Source organism: Onthophagus taurus, unplaced genomic scaffold (genome assembly GCF_036711975.1).
Source record: "Onthophagus taurus isolate NC unplaced genomic scaffold, IU_Otau_3.0 ScKx7SY_16, whole genome shotgun sequence".
Taxonomy (NCBI): Eukaryota; Metazoa; Arthropoda; class Insecta; order Coleoptera; family Scarabaeidae; genus Onthophagus; species Onthophagus taurus.
This window is the reverse complement of record NW_027248941.1, coordinates 2,809,974-2,826,850: the sequence shown is the minus strand read 5'-3', so window position 1 is coordinate 2,826,850 and position 16,877 is coordinate 2,809,974. Positions and strand designations below refer to the sequence as shown.

At 30.1% G+C, this 16,877-nt stretch overlaps 3 protein-coding genes across 10 annotated transcripts; all 3 read left to right on the top strand.

The window, feature by feature from the left end:
• The first annotated feature begins 102 nt into the window (after positions 1-102).
• LOC111417323 (lamin Dm0-like) lies at positions 103-5,252 on the top strand. 3 transcript variants are annotated; one of them, XM_023049580.2, is made up of 4 exons: positions 103-997; positions 2,429-3,447; positions 3,860-3,899; positions 4,378-4,541. In XM_023049580.2, the coding sequence occupies exons 1-4, from the start codon at positions 350-352 to the stop codon at positions 4,396-4,398; spliced, it is 1,728 nt and encodes a 575-aa protein (XP_022905348.1). In that variant the 5' UTR covers positions 103-349; the 3' UTR covers positions 4,399-4,541. The 3 variants fall into 3 exon arrangements, with proteins under 3 accessions (XP_022905348.1, XP_022905339.1, XP_022905331.1); XM_023049571.2 differs by having other exon boundaries at positions 3,860-3,905; XM_023049563.2 differs by lacking the exon at positions 3,860-3,899 and having other exon boundaries at positions 104-997; positions 4,378-5,252.
• Positions 5,253-5,491: 239 nt separating this feature from the next.
• LOC111417353 (scavenger receptor class B member 1) lies at positions 5,492-10,845 on the top strand. Of its 3 annotated transcripts, XR_011642263.1 has the most exons (11): positions 5,492-5,883; positions 6,400-7,707; positions 7,766-7,966; positions 8,122-8,509; positions 8,558-8,676; positions 8,727-8,858; positions 8,911-9,178; positions 9,298-9,419; positions 9,770-10,031; positions 10,085-10,168; positions 10,756-10,845. XR_011642263.1 is itself a non-coding variant. In XM_071201124.1 (7 exons), the coding sequence occupies exons 2-7, from the start codon at positions 7,288-7,290 to the stop codon at positions 9,139-9,141; spliced, it is 1,476 nt and encodes a 491-aa protein (XP_071057225.1). In that variant the 5' UTR covers positions 5,492-5,883; positions 6,400-7,287; the 3' UTR covers positions 9,142-9,216. The 3 variants fall into 3 exon arrangements, 2 of the variants coding, with proteins under 2 accessions (XP_071057225.1, XP_071057224.1); XM_071201124.1 differs by lacking the exons at positions 9,298-9,419; positions 9,770-10,031; positions 10,085-10,168; positions 10,756-10,845 and having other exon boundaries at positions 8,558-8,661; positions 8,911-9,216; XM_071201123.1 differs by lacking the exons at positions 9,298-9,419; positions 9,770-10,031; positions 10,085-10,168; positions 10,756-10,845 and having other exon boundaries at positions 8,911-9,216.
• Positions 10,658-16,222, top strand: LOC111417291 (spermine oxidase-like). 4 transcript variants are annotated; one of them, XM_071201127.1, is made up of 5 exons: positions 10,658-11,351; positions 11,402-11,957; positions 12,012-14,087; positions 15,164-15,421; positions 15,475-16,222. In XM_071201127.1, the coding sequence occupies exons 1-3, from the start codon at positions 10,703-10,705 to the stop codon at positions 12,232-12,234; spliced, it is 1,428 nt and encodes a 475-aa protein (XP_071057228.1). In that variant the 5' UTR covers positions 10,658-10,702; the 3' UTR covers positions 12,235-14,087; positions 15,164-15,421; positions 15,475-16,222. The 4 variants fall into 4 exon arrangements, with proteins under 4 accessions (XP_071057228.1, XP_071057227.1, XP_071057229.1 ...); XM_071201126.1 differs by having other exon boundaries at positions 12,012-14,194; XM_071201128.1 differs by lacking the exon at positions 15,164-15,421 and having other exon boundaries at positions 12,012-14,194.
• Positions 16,223-16,877: the final 655 nt, after the last annotated feature.

Genomic DNA, 16,877 nt, shown 5'->3' with positions numbered 1-16,877 from the left:
TAATTCCAACCTTAAAAAAATTTAAATTTCCCGCCTAAAAAGTAAATACGATTTAGCGCCATCTATACCCGACAATCACAATAATCAATTACGTCATAATCCTTGTGAACCGTTGGAAGCGTCCTTATTTCGAAAAATGCCCCACCTATGACTCCGCGAGCCAAGGAAAACCGTTAGATACCGTTCAGTGTGCATCACCGCCAGAAACAGTACCAAATCTAATCGTGCCCGAACCGGTTTGAGTGTAAAAAAATTAATCAACCCCCTGTGGTTACCGTCATTAAAAAAGTGAGGTTAGAATCGCGTCATCAACAACGACGCTCGCCGAAGAACTCCCAATAATCATAAAATGGCAACTCGCAGCAAAAAATCGACGACCCCGTTGTCGTCCCAACAACAACAACAATCAAATCAACGTCCCGGAAGCCCTTTGAGCCCGACAAGGCACTCTCGCCTCCAAGAGAAAGCCGATTTACAAAATCTAAACGATCGTTTAGCCGCTTACATCGATAAAGTACGATATTTAGAAGCCGAAAATAGTCGGTTAACCCGCGAAATACAAACATCCCAAGAAACAGTCACTCGAGAAGTTTCAAACATCAAGTCGATGTATGATTTAGAACTATCCGATGCGAGAAGACTCTTGGATGAGACTCACCGTGAAAAAGCCAAGTTAGAAATTGATACGAAACGCCTTTGGGATGAAAACGAGGATTTAAAGGCTTCGTTGGCAAAGAAAAGCAAAGATTTGTTGATAGCCGAGAACTCTTTGAGGAATTTGGAAACGAGGGCTAATGATTTAACATTGAAATGTAATCAAGCTCAAAGCGATGCTAAAAAAGCTATGGGAGATTTGAGAGATACTGAAGCCGAACGGGATAAATTAAAAAAACAAGTTGACGATTTAAGGAAACAACTCGAAGAGGAGAGCTTGGCACGGGTTGATGTCGAAAATAATAATCAAAGTCTTCGGGAGGAGTTATCGTTTAAGGATCAGGTAAAAATTATTTTAATTTTTAAAGTCTTAAATCAATTAATTAAAAATAACCACACGTGGCGCTTAAAATTGCGAAATTCATAACATTTTTTGAGGTTAGATCGATTTGAATATGAATAGACCAAGTTTATTTTTATAAATTTGGGTAATAGCTGGGAAATTTAGGTCAAGACCTTGAAACGTTTGGTCGATTACCTCATTTGTGTTTACTATTCTCTTGAGTGGGCAGCGTTTTTATCGATTTTTTTCTTAGCAAGAAATATTTTTTTCATTTAATTCCTGTTGAATTTGTGTGATCAATGAAATGTCACGAATTGTCATATTAATTTCAAGGTCATTTGTTTCTTTGATACCAACTTTAAAAATAAATTAATTTTTTTTGCTGACATAAATAGCTAAAAATAAATTGTGAGTCAATATGTTTGTTGTAGTTAAATAGTTAATATTTTATTAAATGTTATCAAAAAGTAAATATACAGTAAGTATATTTTTATTTAGATAAATTCCACAAGTGTAATATTTTTTTAGGGGTCATAAAATTGTTTCTAGTATTCGTAGTTATCATAATCTCCCGAAATATTTATTATATCTTGAAAAAAATCCCCTGTTTTATTAACTTTTATTAAAAGAATTGATAGTAAATAATTTAAAATTCTAAATATTTTTGAAAATCGCAGTTATTAATTAAAACAAAGCAAAGTCAATCGGTTAATTATAAATTTTAAATCGTTTAAATATTAATTATTTATAAAATTATAATTAATTTGTTCTAAATTTACCCCATCTAGCGGCAAAAACGCCGTAAGTATTAAGTCATATTTTTGACAGTTTAAACCCAATGATTAAATTAATCATTAAATTTTACGAAAAAAAAGTTAATTGGATCAAGAATCCCATCAAAATACGTTTTTGAAGTTCCGTACTTTTGATTTGAAGTGATTTAAAGTTCTACGAAAAGATTTTTGCTTCAAAATTAATTGTTTTCATCAAAAAGTCAACATAACCTCACTTTTCTTGTCTCGTTAATTTAAATTTTTTTTGGATATTTTAAAGAATCGGTGTTATTGCTTAAAACAAAGCAAAGTAAGTCGGTTAATTTTATAAATTTTAAATCGCTTAAACATTAATTATTTATAAAATTAATTTGTTTTAAACTCACCCCATCTAACGGTAATAAGGCCTATTAACTCGTATTTTTGACAGATTAACCCTACTGTTTAATTCCTTCCTAAAATCATTAAATTTTACGAAAAAACGTTTAATGGAACCAAAAAATCCTATCAAAATACGTTTTTGAAGCCTCAAATTATTTCTTTAAAGTGTTTCTCCCCAAATCAATCGAAAATTTTAATTATACAAACACCTAACTTTTCGTATTTTCGTCTAATTATTTAGTACAAACTAAAAATAACTAAAAAAATATTTTTTTAGGTGTTCCAACAACAATTAACTGAAACCCGTTCTCGGCGTCAAGTTGAAATCAGTGAAATCGATGGTCGCCTTGCTGAACAATATGAAGCTAAACTCCAACAAGCTCTTAACGATCTCCGCGAACAATACGAAAGCCAAATGGCTAGTAACCGCCAAGAAATCGAGTACCTCTATGAAAACAAAATCAAAGGATTACAATCAGCCGCCAGTCGAAATTCCGGAGCTGCGACCGCAGCCATTGAGGAATTACGCCAAGTTCGTACTCGAATTGATTCCTTATCAAACCGCATCGCTGAATTGGAGGGGCAAAACGCTACCTTAACAACTCGAGCTCGCGAATTAGAGAAACTCTTGGAAACTGAGCGTTTGCGCCACGCTGAAGATTTGGCGTTGTTAGAAAACGAATTGTCTCGACTTCGCGATGAGATGGCGCTTCAATTACAAGAATACCAAGATTTAATGGACATCAAAGTTTCTTTAGATTTGGAAATAGCCGCTTATCGGAAACTGTTGGAATCTGAAGAGGCCAGATTAAACATAACCCCCACCGGATCCGAACAATTAATTACAACAACCACATCGCGAGGGGTTCGAGGATCATCCCAACGTAGAACTCCCGTTCGAATGGGCGGAAAACGCAAGCGCACATTGTTGGAGGAATCCCAAGAGTCGTCAATGTCCGATTACAGCATAAACAGTTCTTCGAAGGGTGATATTGAAGTCTCCGAAGTGTGCCCGGACGGAGCATTTGTTAAGTTACATAATAAAGGGAATAAAGAGGTGGCTTTGGGGGGTTTCATCATCACAAGAAAAGCTGGGGACTTGGAAACGACCTATAAGTTCCATAGAAATATTAAGGCGGAGCCGAAGGGTACAATTACAGTGTGGTCAAGTGATTCTGGAAAGGATCATGAACCTCCAACCAATTTGGTTATGAAGGGACAAAAATGGTTTGTGGGGGATAACATGACAACGACCGTTTTGAATACGAACGGAGAGGAAATTGCCGTCTCGGAAAGGTATGATTAATATTAAAATTGTTTTGGTTGCTTATTTTGTGTTTTAATCATTTAACACTTTTTTTTTATTATTTTGAGTATTTAAATTAAAAATTAATCAAAGAGTGAGGTTAGATTGATGTGTCAAATTTGACATTTTTAGGTTATATCTAATTAATCCTATTTTTGATTAATTTTTTTTGTGTTTATCGATTTAATTTGAGTTATCTCGGTTGTGTTTTGTAACTGAGGTCGAATTTATTTTGTATAAGTTTATTTTGAGTGAGTGTTTCCTTTAAAGTTTTCCTTTAAATACTAAATCGAAGATTAACCAAACTAACAGAATCCCAAAAGATTTGTTTTTTAAATGATTGATTAGAAACAAAAATCGTCACCTTTCAGTGTAAGTATTTCAAAATTATTCTCCTTTAAGGTGCTGTTTGAGTGAAGGGACCTCAACAAGTATTTACAAGGTAATGGTAAGCATCGTACCATTAAAAAAAATTGATTTTGCGATTAACCTGATTAATAAGAGACCATTTAAGGTATCATGTGGATAAAATTATTAATATTATTAGTTTATAGTGAAATTAAATTTTTATTTTAAGTTGGTTACTTTTTTTATGATGTTGACATGACTACTATAAATAGATCTTGTGGGCGATGACATCACCGCCATGTTATAAATCCTTTACCTTGACTTAGTGGGGGGTTACCATGACAACAAGATTAAATCTAACCTGATTTTTTTTTAAATATTGATTTTATTTTTTAAATAAATTTAAAAGAAATAACCAACTTAATTTATTAATTAAAATTAAAAAAGCATTCATCCTTTTCTAATAATTATCCTCTTCTTTATCCTTTCACTCATTCAATAACCACTTTTTATTATAATTATCGATTTTTCTTTAATTAATTAATATTAATTTAATTTTTTTTATTTTTTAGAGTAAAAAGACAACTTTCTAGTTTGTCATCAAGACACCGTGAAATGTCCGGAGGTTTTTTAACGGGTGAAGATCTCCATCATCAACAAGGTGATCCGCAAGGTGAAGAAAAATGTCGGATCATGTGAAAATCCGAGTAAAATAAACACAAAAACCTTTGAGAGTAAAAAATAACGATCTAATCCCATAGAGTTTATATTAATACTAACTATAATCACGTAATTGTAAGAAACAAAAAATTTTTTTTAATTATTTTTTTTTTTTAATGAAAGAAATATTTAAAAAAAATGTTTTCTCGGCGTCAAGTTTGAATTTGAGAACTCGCAATCACCTTGTGTATTTGGAAAGTTGAAAAAGATTGCCTTAAAATGAATTTTTAATAACAATGTTTGTCAGTTCTTTTATTCCAACTTGAAATTAAAAAGGTGACGTCGATTAAAATAAGTATTTTGATGATTTCTTAGTGTAAAAAGAGAATTTAATGAAAACAAAGTAAAAAAGTTAATATTTAAAGTGATATATAGGCTGGTTTAAAATAATTTTTAATTTTTTTTTGATTGGTTGTTATGAACCAACCTGTATATGACGAATTATTAGGACTAAGTTATTTCCAAGGGATTTACTTTAGATTCGGTGTTGTTTCTTCTTTAACAGTCAGTACTAGAAGAGAAAAAAAAGAAATTAATAAGTTTATGTACAAGGCATTTTATTTTATACCTGTTTGTAATTTGTAATAATATCGATAAGTTTCTTATTTTTCTTTTTAAGTCTTTTTTTCCTTTTGGAATAACGTATTATTTTAGCTTTAGCGTAGCTTCTCTTATTATTTTGTACTTTGTGTTCAAATGAATAAATATATATATGATTTTCAATAAATACTTTAATTTATTTAATAAAATGAAGGTAATTTTTAGGTTATATTGATATAGTACAATGTTTCACCAAAAGATATCACTAAAATATTTTTAATTAAACGTGTTTTTCTAATATTAATTAAACCTAAATTCATTCATTTTATTGTTAAATCTTATTAATAATTTATTCCTAAGTTAAAAAAAATCTTTATTTATTTTTAATAATTAAATTTTCCTAACCTTAATTTGTTTTGACAGTTCATTTTCAACATTAATCGTCGTTTGAAACATTAATTATTTTTCTGCGAAATTTGTGCTGTTAAGAAGTTGAAAGTGTTAAAAAACGTGTTTTAGTTAACTCAAATACCCCATAATCACAAAATTATTTCGTCGGGAAATAAACAACTCAAAACAAATGTCTTAAATGGGATAAGATAAAAAGTTAGGTTAGGATCAACAAAATTTAAATTAATATTTACAGCAACTATAAATTATTAATTTAAACAATACAATTTTTAATTATTGGAAAAGAAGTTGAAAGGAACAAATTTTTTTTCAAAAAGTTGTGTTTAAATTTATCCTAATACAATAAAATCAAGGATTGGAAAACGACACGACCTTTTCTGTGTATATATAAAGGATTTATTATTAAGGTAACTTTATCTACGATTTTAATAACATTTAAAGCCGAAATCTATCTTAACATTTATTTAAATTTTAAGTTAAAAAGTAATAATGAAATGATTACAGAAATCTGTAATTTATAATTGTGGAAATTTCTCTAAGAGATGTCACTACAACATCCATTTTTTTTGGAAATTATTTTATTTAATATCCTATTATAATAATTAATTTAATAATTGTATTTGCGTTATTAACCTTGAAATGATTTCTGTGCATCGCTAATTAATTATTAATTAGATTATTTTAGGAAAAATAATTAAAATTATAATATTAAATTTAAAAAAAAACTGATTTGATTAAATTGGGGTTCCCCAGCATCTTTTTAATTTATTTAAATTAAATCTTATTAATAATTCATTATTTATCGTTTTAATCCTAAAAAAAATATTTTTAATAATTTTAATTTTTTGTGGGTTACCTAACCTGATGTTTGACAGATCATTTTTAATTTAAAAATGTTTATCTTTATTATTTATTATTTTCAGCGAAAAATATCGTTTTAAGAAGATGAAAATGTTTAAAATCGTGTTAATTAGATTAGAGAGAGAGAGGAAACTAATTTTAGTTTTGGATGCAAAAAATACAAATAAATTAAAAAAAAAAGGAGTATATAAATTAAAACTCAGCCAAAAATAGGGCTATCGACCGGAGTCTTTCTGCCCATAAAGTTGAAGATTAACCTTGAAATGGTCTGCAAAACAATTTTGTTATTTTTACCAAACAAAGAAATAAATTTGGATTGCGTTGGGAACTCCAACATCTGTTTGAATCCAGTTTGACGAGTTTTTATTAAACATTACCAATGATTAAAAAAAGAAAATTTAATTTAAAAAGAAAGAAGAAGAATCGTATATAATTACACCCGCAATTATTAGGATCGTTAAAGTTTCCTAGATATGTATTTATTTTGTATGTTGAAAATAATTTCTCAATTTCCCCTCGGAATTAACAAATTATTATTGGTAATTGCGCCTAGTTCTTGTAAACCAATCAAGGTCCAAGTGTAACTCGGCCACACATTACTTTGCAATAATCGTTTTTAAGTTAACAAATTTAAATTTGGCACCAATTTCAATATCCCGCGACCGTATACGGTTTTTTTTCAACCTTCGCAACCGCACGAATCCAACCAGACCGAGAATCAGTTTAGATTCAAACTCGTTTAAACTCAGTTTTACTTAAATACTAAAAAAACTGATTTCTTAATACAATAAAATCGTTTTATTCTTCGTAATTACTGTTTATTAATTAGGTGCAGTGTCTCGACCTTGTTGATTATTTCCGATATCTTATTAAAAACTGAATTACTCCGTAATTTCTCGTGCAAAACTAACGAGTACACGTTAACAGTTTATTTAATAAACATATTTTAAATGTTACAACAAATTTTAAGTAAATCTCGCGCGACATCGTTTTTCTTTGGATTCTTTTTAACATCAACATCGATTTTTTTATCAATTTGGACCCCGTTTGAGTTGTTAATGAACGAAAGATTACAAATGCGAAAAGGATTACCCGCTTATGAGTGGTGGTTAAAACCCCCAGACGCAACGTTGAAGATTTACATCTTTAATGTTACTAATTCTGAGAGATTTTTGATGGGTCTGGATGAAAAAATGGTTATTAATCAAGTTGGGCCTATCGTTTTCAGGGAAGATTGGGTTCATTCGAACGTTATTTTTAATTCAAACTCAACGATAAGTTATAATGTTAAAAAAACGCCTAAATATGATGAAAAAGAAAATGAATTAAGTTTGAATTCGGTGGTTGTTGTCCCAAACATGGCTTTTTTGGTGAGTTTTATTGCATTAATTTTAAAAAATTAAATTAATTTATTTATTTTTGCTACAGGGGTCCGCTTCTTTTCTCACAAATAGCCCATATCTTATTAAATTTGGGTTTAAAAGCATGATTTCGATGCTCGAAACGCAACCTTTTATTAATTTAACGATTCAAAATCTTCTTTATAATTTTACTGACCCACTTTTAGAGTTTGTACATCGATATATCCCCTCATTAGCCCCAACTGATAACATGGGGATATTAAATAATGTAAGTTTCTTATTAATTAATTTAAAAATTAATAAAAATCAGCGACACCTATCGTCATTACCTAATAAGTTCATGAAAGAAGTATTCTACTTTATCGATCCATATTTATTGTGCTTAACCTCACTTTAATTTAAATTTATCGCAATTTATTTCAGCTTTATGAACGATTCGGAGATAATGTAACAGCTTTTATGGGTACAAAGAGTGGGCATTCTTTATTTTCATTAATAGATCGTTACAACGGAGAAAAAGGAATACCCGGTTATAACGAGCAATGCAAAGATGTGATTACGAACGCCTCGGAAGCTGTAACTTTTAACCAATTCGTAACTAAAGATCAAGATTTACTATATTACCGGAAATTGTTATGCAGGGTAGCTAAACTAATCTATCAAAAAGAAGTGAAACGATATGGATTACTTGGATATAAATTTGTAGTCCCGGGTGATGTGTTTAATCGAACGTTCCCTCCAGAAGATGATTGCTATAAAAGTAACCCGACTTTATTAGATGGGTTATCTGATCTATCAAATTGCCTTTATTGTAAGTTTAATTTCAAAGTTAATCCAATAAAAGTGATTGTTTTTGTAGCGTTTCCTTTGGCGGGAAGTTTCCCTCACTTCCTTTACGGAAACCAACAACTTCAACGACAAGTTTTAGGTTTAACACCTCAAGAAGCAGCCCATCGTTCCTATGTAATCGTGGAACCGGTAAAATTAATTTATAATTCAAAATTTTAATTCTATTATTTTAATTTTAGATAACCGGTTTACCTTTAGAGGAAAAAGCCATGATTCAACTCAATATTCACGTCAAATCTCTATCCGGATTTAATAATAACGTTTTAAACAAGTTTAGTGACTCAATTGTGCCAATGTTTTGGTTGGAATTTGTAAACGATTAACACAAATTAATATTTAATCGTTTAATTATTTAATTTTTAGAGCATGTTGAACCTTCCCTATCACATCATTTTATTAATTTACTCCGCTTTAACCGTTAAATATCTCCAGTGGGTTTTCATTATCATCATTTTTTATTTGGGATTAAAATTAATTCGAAAATCTTGGATTAATAACGTCGGGGCTAAAACGAAGATATCGAAAGATGATGTTAAAGTTGAGACGTTGGAGGAAAATGAAAGCTTTTTAATGAAAAATCATATTAATCGATGATTTTGTTTAAATTTTATATATTAGTTTATAATTAAAGGTTATAAGTTTTAATTAAAATGAGAATTCAATTTAAAATTTTATAGTTTGGCATAACCAAAGTGGCTCCATCTATGCTTATATTTTTGTGTTAATTATTACTAATGACGTTTCTTTTAGGTTATGAAATAAGATTCTTGGCAAAATAACTTTTTAAGTGAAGAAATTGGTGCGTTTTAATTAATATCGATTCAAATTTGGTTATTGATTAGCTCGGAATGTATTCTAATTGATTTTTTTTGGTAAGTTTTTATAAAAGTTCATTTTTGTAACTAACAATTAAATAATTTTGTACTTTACCGACCTCGTTTACAATTTTTTTAATTGAATAAATCAAGAATTTAAATTATTTTAAACATTTAATTATTAATTTTAAGTTATTAATGAATCAAATAACCCAATGTTTAAGTTCCAAAATTTTAAATATTAGGTTATGTTGTTGACTTTGACATTACCAAGACAGATTATGTGGTTGAATAACTTATTGTGCTCAATTCTTTGGTTGTTGGTGAAGTTTGGAGCTGATTATAAAGTCCCAAGTTTGTTTTGTGAAATCATTTCAAATTTATTTAATAATTTCCATCTTTTTTAGGTTATGATCACCACTGCTCCAGAGATTATGAAATTTTTAGCCGAAGGGATCCTTTATCATTATGGAGTACCTTAAACGATTGTATTTTATGATGAAGAGCTCATTATCATATTAATCATGATACAACGACGGAAAATTGTTTATTTAGTGTTACTATATTAATTTTACGGAATTTGTATCTTTGGAACCAGTTAAATCATTGAATAATTAAGGCGATGGTGAAATTTAGTGATAAAATTTGTGTCGAGATGAATTATGTTAAGTAAGTTGATTTTATTTGAAATCGTAATAAATGATCGAATATTCTTTTTGTAGGTTATGTTTCGAATCCGGTTTATAAAATCTCAGAAATCAAATGCACCTCTTAAGACGTGAATCTTATTGAATCTAAGAAGTGAAGTAAGTAATAATTATTAATTTTCTTATTGGAAATTATTAAATTTCATTTTTACAAGTGGTGCCATCTCTTATTCAATTTTAGTAACAATTTTTTTTCAATTAAAATTAATCTGTTATTAAAATCGATTTAAAAAGAAAAATAATTATTAATTATTGTTTGTTTTTAATTAAATCAATTAATATGTTTTTAATTTTCGAAATATTTTAAAAATCATCTTAATTTAATCCGCGTGGCTCCATCTTTGTTTCGATGTTAGTGTTAATCAACGTTTACGTTTATAAACGTCATATTTCGTTTAAATTCAATTAATTAAAATTAAATCACAAAAATCAATTAAAATCAATCTCAAATTGGTTATTAAGCACCCCGAAATAGATTTTTGTAAGTAAAATAGTTCTAATCTAAGTTCAGAGTTCTCTAAAAAGATAATTTGCTTATCTTGTTTTAAGTTAGTTATTAATATCATTCTTGATTACTATTCTTTTTAAATCAAGTTCATTCATTAATTGACTTCCAAAAATTTCGTTGGGGCAATGTTTTTTAAGTTTTTAACATTTTTCTCATTGATTTTCTCAACTTTTTCAAGTTCTCCTCACGAAGTAATCATAATTGGAGGAGGAGCATCCGGAATAGCATCGTTTTCGCAATTATCTCGGAATAAAACGGACGTTTTGCTTCTTGAAGCTGAGAGTCGAATTGGAGGCCGAATAAACAGCGTGAAATTCGGGGATAATTATGTGGATTTAGGGGGGCAATGGGCCCACGAAAACGCTTTGAAAGATCCGATTTATAAGTTGGCGAAGGATTTGGGGTTGTTAGAACGAAGTAATCAATCTCCGATTAGGTTATTGTATTCGAATCGGAAGGAATTTCCAAATATTATTAAGAAGTTCCAACAAGTTATACAAGAAGTGTATCAATTCAATGATGTTCGAGATGGGAAGAGTATCGCAGAGCTCGCAAAGGGGGTGTATTCGGAATTGACCGAGAAAATTAGCATTCCCGAGGATTTTCCTGATTTATTAGAGGATATGTTGGAGCATCTCCAACACCAAATTCAATCTGCAGAAGGTGCTTTGGATTGGAATCAACCCTCAGCCCAATCTGATTCCATAGACGGTGTTAATTTCGATTATAATTGGAAAGGAAACGGCTACAAAACAATTTTAGAAATCTTATTAGGTTAAATTTAATTCCAAAATAATCACATAAACTAATTAAATCATTTTTAGGTAAATCCCCTTACGGATCTGATGATATCGATACAAAAAATAAAATTTTATTGAATAAAACCGTAACGAAAATTTCTTGGGATAATTCCGATGACACAATAACAATCTTTTGCGGAGATTCCACCGAGTACAAATCGAAAAAGGTGATTTTTACGCCATCTATAGGCGTTTTAAAATCGAAAATGAATGAGATTTTTGATCCCGAGTTACCGGATTATAAAAAAAAAGCGATCAAAACGTTAGGAATTGGTGCTGTGGTTAAAGTTTACCTTGAATTCGCCGAAGATTGGTTCAATAAACACGGAAAAATCGGAGGATTCGAATTTATTTGGGAAAAAACCATGCGAAAATCATTAAATACTTCTTGGATCACATCTTTATCGGCTATCCTATCCGTGGAAAATAACCCAAACGTACTTTGTGTTTGGTTTGATGGTCCGAAAGTCCCTTTTATCGAAAATTTAAGTGATTACGAGTTAACTGAGGGTATTCAATTTGCTTTGATCCAATTTTTGGGGTATAAATTTGATGTCCCGCGTCCAATTAGAATGATAAGGTAAAATTAGTTAATTAATTGCTTCTTAATTTTGTCTTTTTATTTTTTTTTAAGGTCAAAATGGTACACGAACGCAAATTTCTTGGGTACTTATTCGTTTCAAACGGTTGAGTCAAGGAAACGGCTCAGCCATAACGATTTAGGGGAACCTTTAAAGAATCGAAATAAAAGGGATGTTGTGTTTTTCGCTGGAGAAGCCACTTCTCCCGTTCATTATGGTACGGTTCATGGGGCCATTTATACGGGGTTTAGAGAAGCAGAAAATGTGAATAAATAAGATTTTTTAGGGTTTATCACGTTTTTAGATATCACTAATAACAAAAAAAAATGCGTTTGTAACGTTTTGCGACAATTTTATTATTTTTATTCTTGTGTATAGATTGTAGGAATCTGTAAACAAAGGTTTTAAAATTATTTTTAAGCAGAATTTTTAACCACTACTATAAGAACGGCTTCCATCTCGGTTGTATATACTCAGTTCCACTATCGAACAAAAGATGTCGCTGTAAAAAAAAGAATTATTTTACAAAAAAAATATTTTTTTGATATTGTTCCAAACACAAGGTGGGTTAGCTCCATCTCTGATTTCATTTTGGTATTAATCTTAATTTTTGATTTGACGTTTATTTGTTACAATTTTGGTAATTATGTGTTTTAAAAACAGAGTATAGTTCTAGTGCAAGTGTTAGTTCTACTTTTAATTGTTATTCAGCGCTAAGTTGTATATCTTTAAGTTTCGGGTTTAGCACTGTGTCTTCAGACGCTGAATGTTAGGTAAGGTTAGTTTTGTTTACAAACATTAATTATACCATGAAGTATTCTTTGGCAATTAGTAATGGCAGTTATAGCGTGAAGTTTTTTTTTGTAATGTCAATTATAGCGTGAAGGAATGTGAGGTAAGGTTAGTTTTGTTTACAAACATTAATTATACCATGAAGTTTTCTTTGGCAATTAGTAATGGCAATTATAGCGTGAAGTTTTCTTTTGTAATGTTAATTATAGCGTGAAGGAATGTTGGGTAAGGTTAGTTTTGTTTACAAACATTAATTATACCATGAAGTTTTCTTTGGCAATTAGTAATGGCAATTATAGCGTGAAGTTTTCTTTTGTAATGTCAATTATAGCGTGAAGGAATGTTCGGTAAGGTTAGTTTTGTTTACAAACATTAATTATACCATGAAGTATTCTTTGGCAATTAGTAATGGCAATTATAGCGTGAAGTTTTCTTTTGTAATGTCAATTATAGCGTGAAGGAATGTTCGGTAAGGTTAGTTTTGTTTACAAACATTAATTATACCATGAAGTTTTCTTTGGCAATTAGTAATGACAATTATAGCGTGAAGTTTTCTTTTGTAATGTCAATTATAGCGTGAAGGAATGTGAGGTAAGGTTAGTTTTGTTTACAAACATTAATTATACTGTAATAATTTTAGCATTCTCTTAGTTCACCGAGAGAACATAACCTAGAATTTGTGACAGAGAGATTTTTTGTTGGTGAAAATCTTATCTTAAACCGTTTTGTTTACTTCCAAATGTATCAATTATTATAGTCCAGCTCCTAAAGCACATTTTTCATCCATCTTTTGAGGTTTTAACGTTATTTTGAGAAAGAAATCTTTGATTTAAATTTGAATTTTTCTAACTTTACTCATTGTTGAAATTTGGCGTGTACTCCAATGTATGTCTATAAACAAGAAAAGACAACGTTGAACACGAAGTTTTATTACGTTTCATAAAGGAATAAGGGAGAAATCAACGAAAAAAGAATTAAATTTTGAAGGTTAATTCCGAGAAAAATCAAGAGATGACGCTAGTTTCGAAGGAAGAATTTTGAAAAGGGCGCGAAGCTAAGAGCCAATCAGAAACGAGGAAAAAACAGTTGGAGTGCCGGGGTATATAAGGAGATCGCAAGCAGGGAGTGAGAGAGTCGTCGTCGGACCAGCGTCGAATCCACGTCGTCAGATAAAAGAATTTTTGAAGAGATAACCTCAAAAATTTAAGATAATTAAAAAAAAAAAAAGTCAAACCAACTTAGAATATTAAAATAAAAAGTGAATCATCCTACAACCTATTCCGAGAACTACCGATACTTCTTCGAGATCATCCGAAGAACAAACAGTGCAATTTCCCGTAAGAAGAATCCTGTAGACAATCCAGAAAATTAGTAGTGCCCCGAACACAAGAGACAATTCCATAATCCAGATACCACATTGAACTCCAATCCTTTCTTTTATACAGTGAGTCAGATGATAATTTTATTTTATTATTTAACATAACCTACAAAAAGAAAATTCAAAGAATCAAACTCAAAGAACAACTCACAAGAGTTTCCTATAATTTTGATCAATACTTACTTGTGTGTAAAGATTTATTAGTTTTTCTTGAATAACGTTCATTTATTTAATTCTATTTTTTTTTAACGAGTTTGATGACAACTTAAGACATCGGCCATTGTTATTTTCAAAGAACGGTTCTAACCATGTTCTAACGAATGTTCGGTAAGGTTAGTTTTGTTTACAAACATTAATTATACCTTGAAGTTTTCTTTGGCAATTATACTCTGTTTTTAAACCAGGAGGAGTATTTTAAATTTGTCACCAGATTGACCTTGCACGTGATTGGTTGAATGCGAGGAAGGTTCACACACAGGCAATTTTGAATTTTGAATTTGAAGGTTAGGTTATTGAAAATTTTTACATCTTTGTAACTTTTTTAACTTTGCAAATATTAACTTGAAGATTTTTGCGTTCATTAATGTTGCAATCAATTTATTGTTATAAAGAAAACTTAATAATTAATATTACTTCATTAATTCAAATTTAGAAAAATTGAATTTTAAAATAGAAAAAAGTTGGCACCCCTTCGTGTCATAATAAAATTTTGACACAATTTTTTCGAATTTACAATCAAAGTAATTCTAAGTTATTTCTAAGTGAATAATTAATTTAGTTGCTTCAATTTAAATTTATTTCATAAACCATAAAGAAACGAACAGATGGTGCCCGTTTAAATTACCCCTTTCACGCTTCACCTATTCCCCCTTGTTTATTATTACCTTTTTCCCTCATTCACCTCATTTCAAGCGCACTTTTGTTTGTATCCGCGACTAACAACTTTGTTTGCGAAACTTATTATCACACATAATTGAGTCTATTCGCGTTATTTTCGCAGTTTGAGACGCAACTTAACCCACAACATGTTTTTAGATAAACCAAAAGTGGAATTGACCAAAATCCATTACTATTTTAACGATAAAGATGTTGAGATTCCAACGATTTCGCGAGAAATTCATCAAAACACTTATAACAGTAACATAGTGGTGAAAAGAAACGTTTTCGGACACACTTTCGTGCTAAAAGTGAACGAGGAGAATCCCAAGAAAGAGATTTCCTCGAAAATTGTTTATTTATGGGTGATAATTTGTGTGGTTATCTCGATTTTATTCGCGATTTATTTTTCTTTCGGTAAATCTTTATTTTTTTACTAAATCATAATTTAATTTTTTTTATTATTTTAGATAAAAGCTTCAAACAACAAATTGAACCAATCCAAAACATCTCAACATCAACTTTAAAACCAACGATTCTTTTAACAACATCATCAAACATTATAAACGAAACTTTAAACTTAATTAATATTTGTGCAAATTGCTCAAAAGACGAGATTTGTTTAAAAACACTCGAATTTCATTTCCCCGTTTGCGTCAAAATGACAGATGGGCGCGATCCGACCGGATGTGGTGGTTTGTGCGAGTTAAACGTACAAAAATGTAAAAAGCTCCACAAAAAACTCGATATTTTTCAATGTGTTAAGAATGAGTACGCTTTTAATTGCGAAAAGAACGAATTTAATTGCGGGTTAAGCTGTATCTCAAAAACGAAGCGTTGCGATGGAGTAATCGATTGTTCTAACATGGTAGATGAGTACGATTGTGCTTGCAACTTGGATTATTACTTCCATTGCGGGAATGAGACTTCTTGTATCGAGTTAGAAAAGTATTGCGATGGGGTTTTCGATTGTTGGGATGGCTACGATGAGTTGAATTGCCCCTCGAGGAATTGTGGTGATGATAATAATAAATATCCATGTGTTAATGGAAAGATGTGTATAGCGAGGGAACAATATTGTGATGGGGTCTATGACTGCGATGATCGCAGTGATGAACCTCTTGGTTGCAAAATTAAGTTTTCTTAATTACTCACCTAAAATGAACCAAAAATGAGTCAATTGTTGAACAATAAACACAATAAAACACTTCATAACAATTACAACAAATTACTTAAAACTTGAAATCGAAATCGCTTCTGTCAAAATATTGATATGAAAGGAATGGTTACCAACCTAATTTTTTTTATGATTTAAGTAAAGAATTTTAAGTCAATAAATCTAAATACTCACCTAGAAGTACCCAAAAATAAACTCAACCTTGAATAATAAACGCAATTACTAAAGTTATAACAAATAAAATGATAATATAAATAAATAAACGTCAAATCAAAAATTTAAATTAATACCAAAATGAAATCACAGATGGAGCTAGCGTACCTTAAAACGGCAAATAGGTTACGTTCATTAAAAATAACAAGTTTTTCTGATATTTAATTATAACCCGTAATTGAAAGTATTACTTCGATTTAGAAACATCAAAATTAATAAATCTAAAGAGCAATTAAAACAAATCTGTTAACACAATTTCAGAAATAAAACTAAAACTAGAAATTTTTGGGGTTATATCGCGCGTTGCAACGCTAAATTGCGCTAATTTTAGTTTTATTTCTCACACTACAAGCCGTTAAACCTTAAAATTTTTTATTTACTCACCTAAAATGGACCAAAAAGGAGTCCATTGTTGGATAATAAACACAATAAAACACTTAATAACAATTAGAAATTACTAAAAATTACGAAATTGCTTCTGTC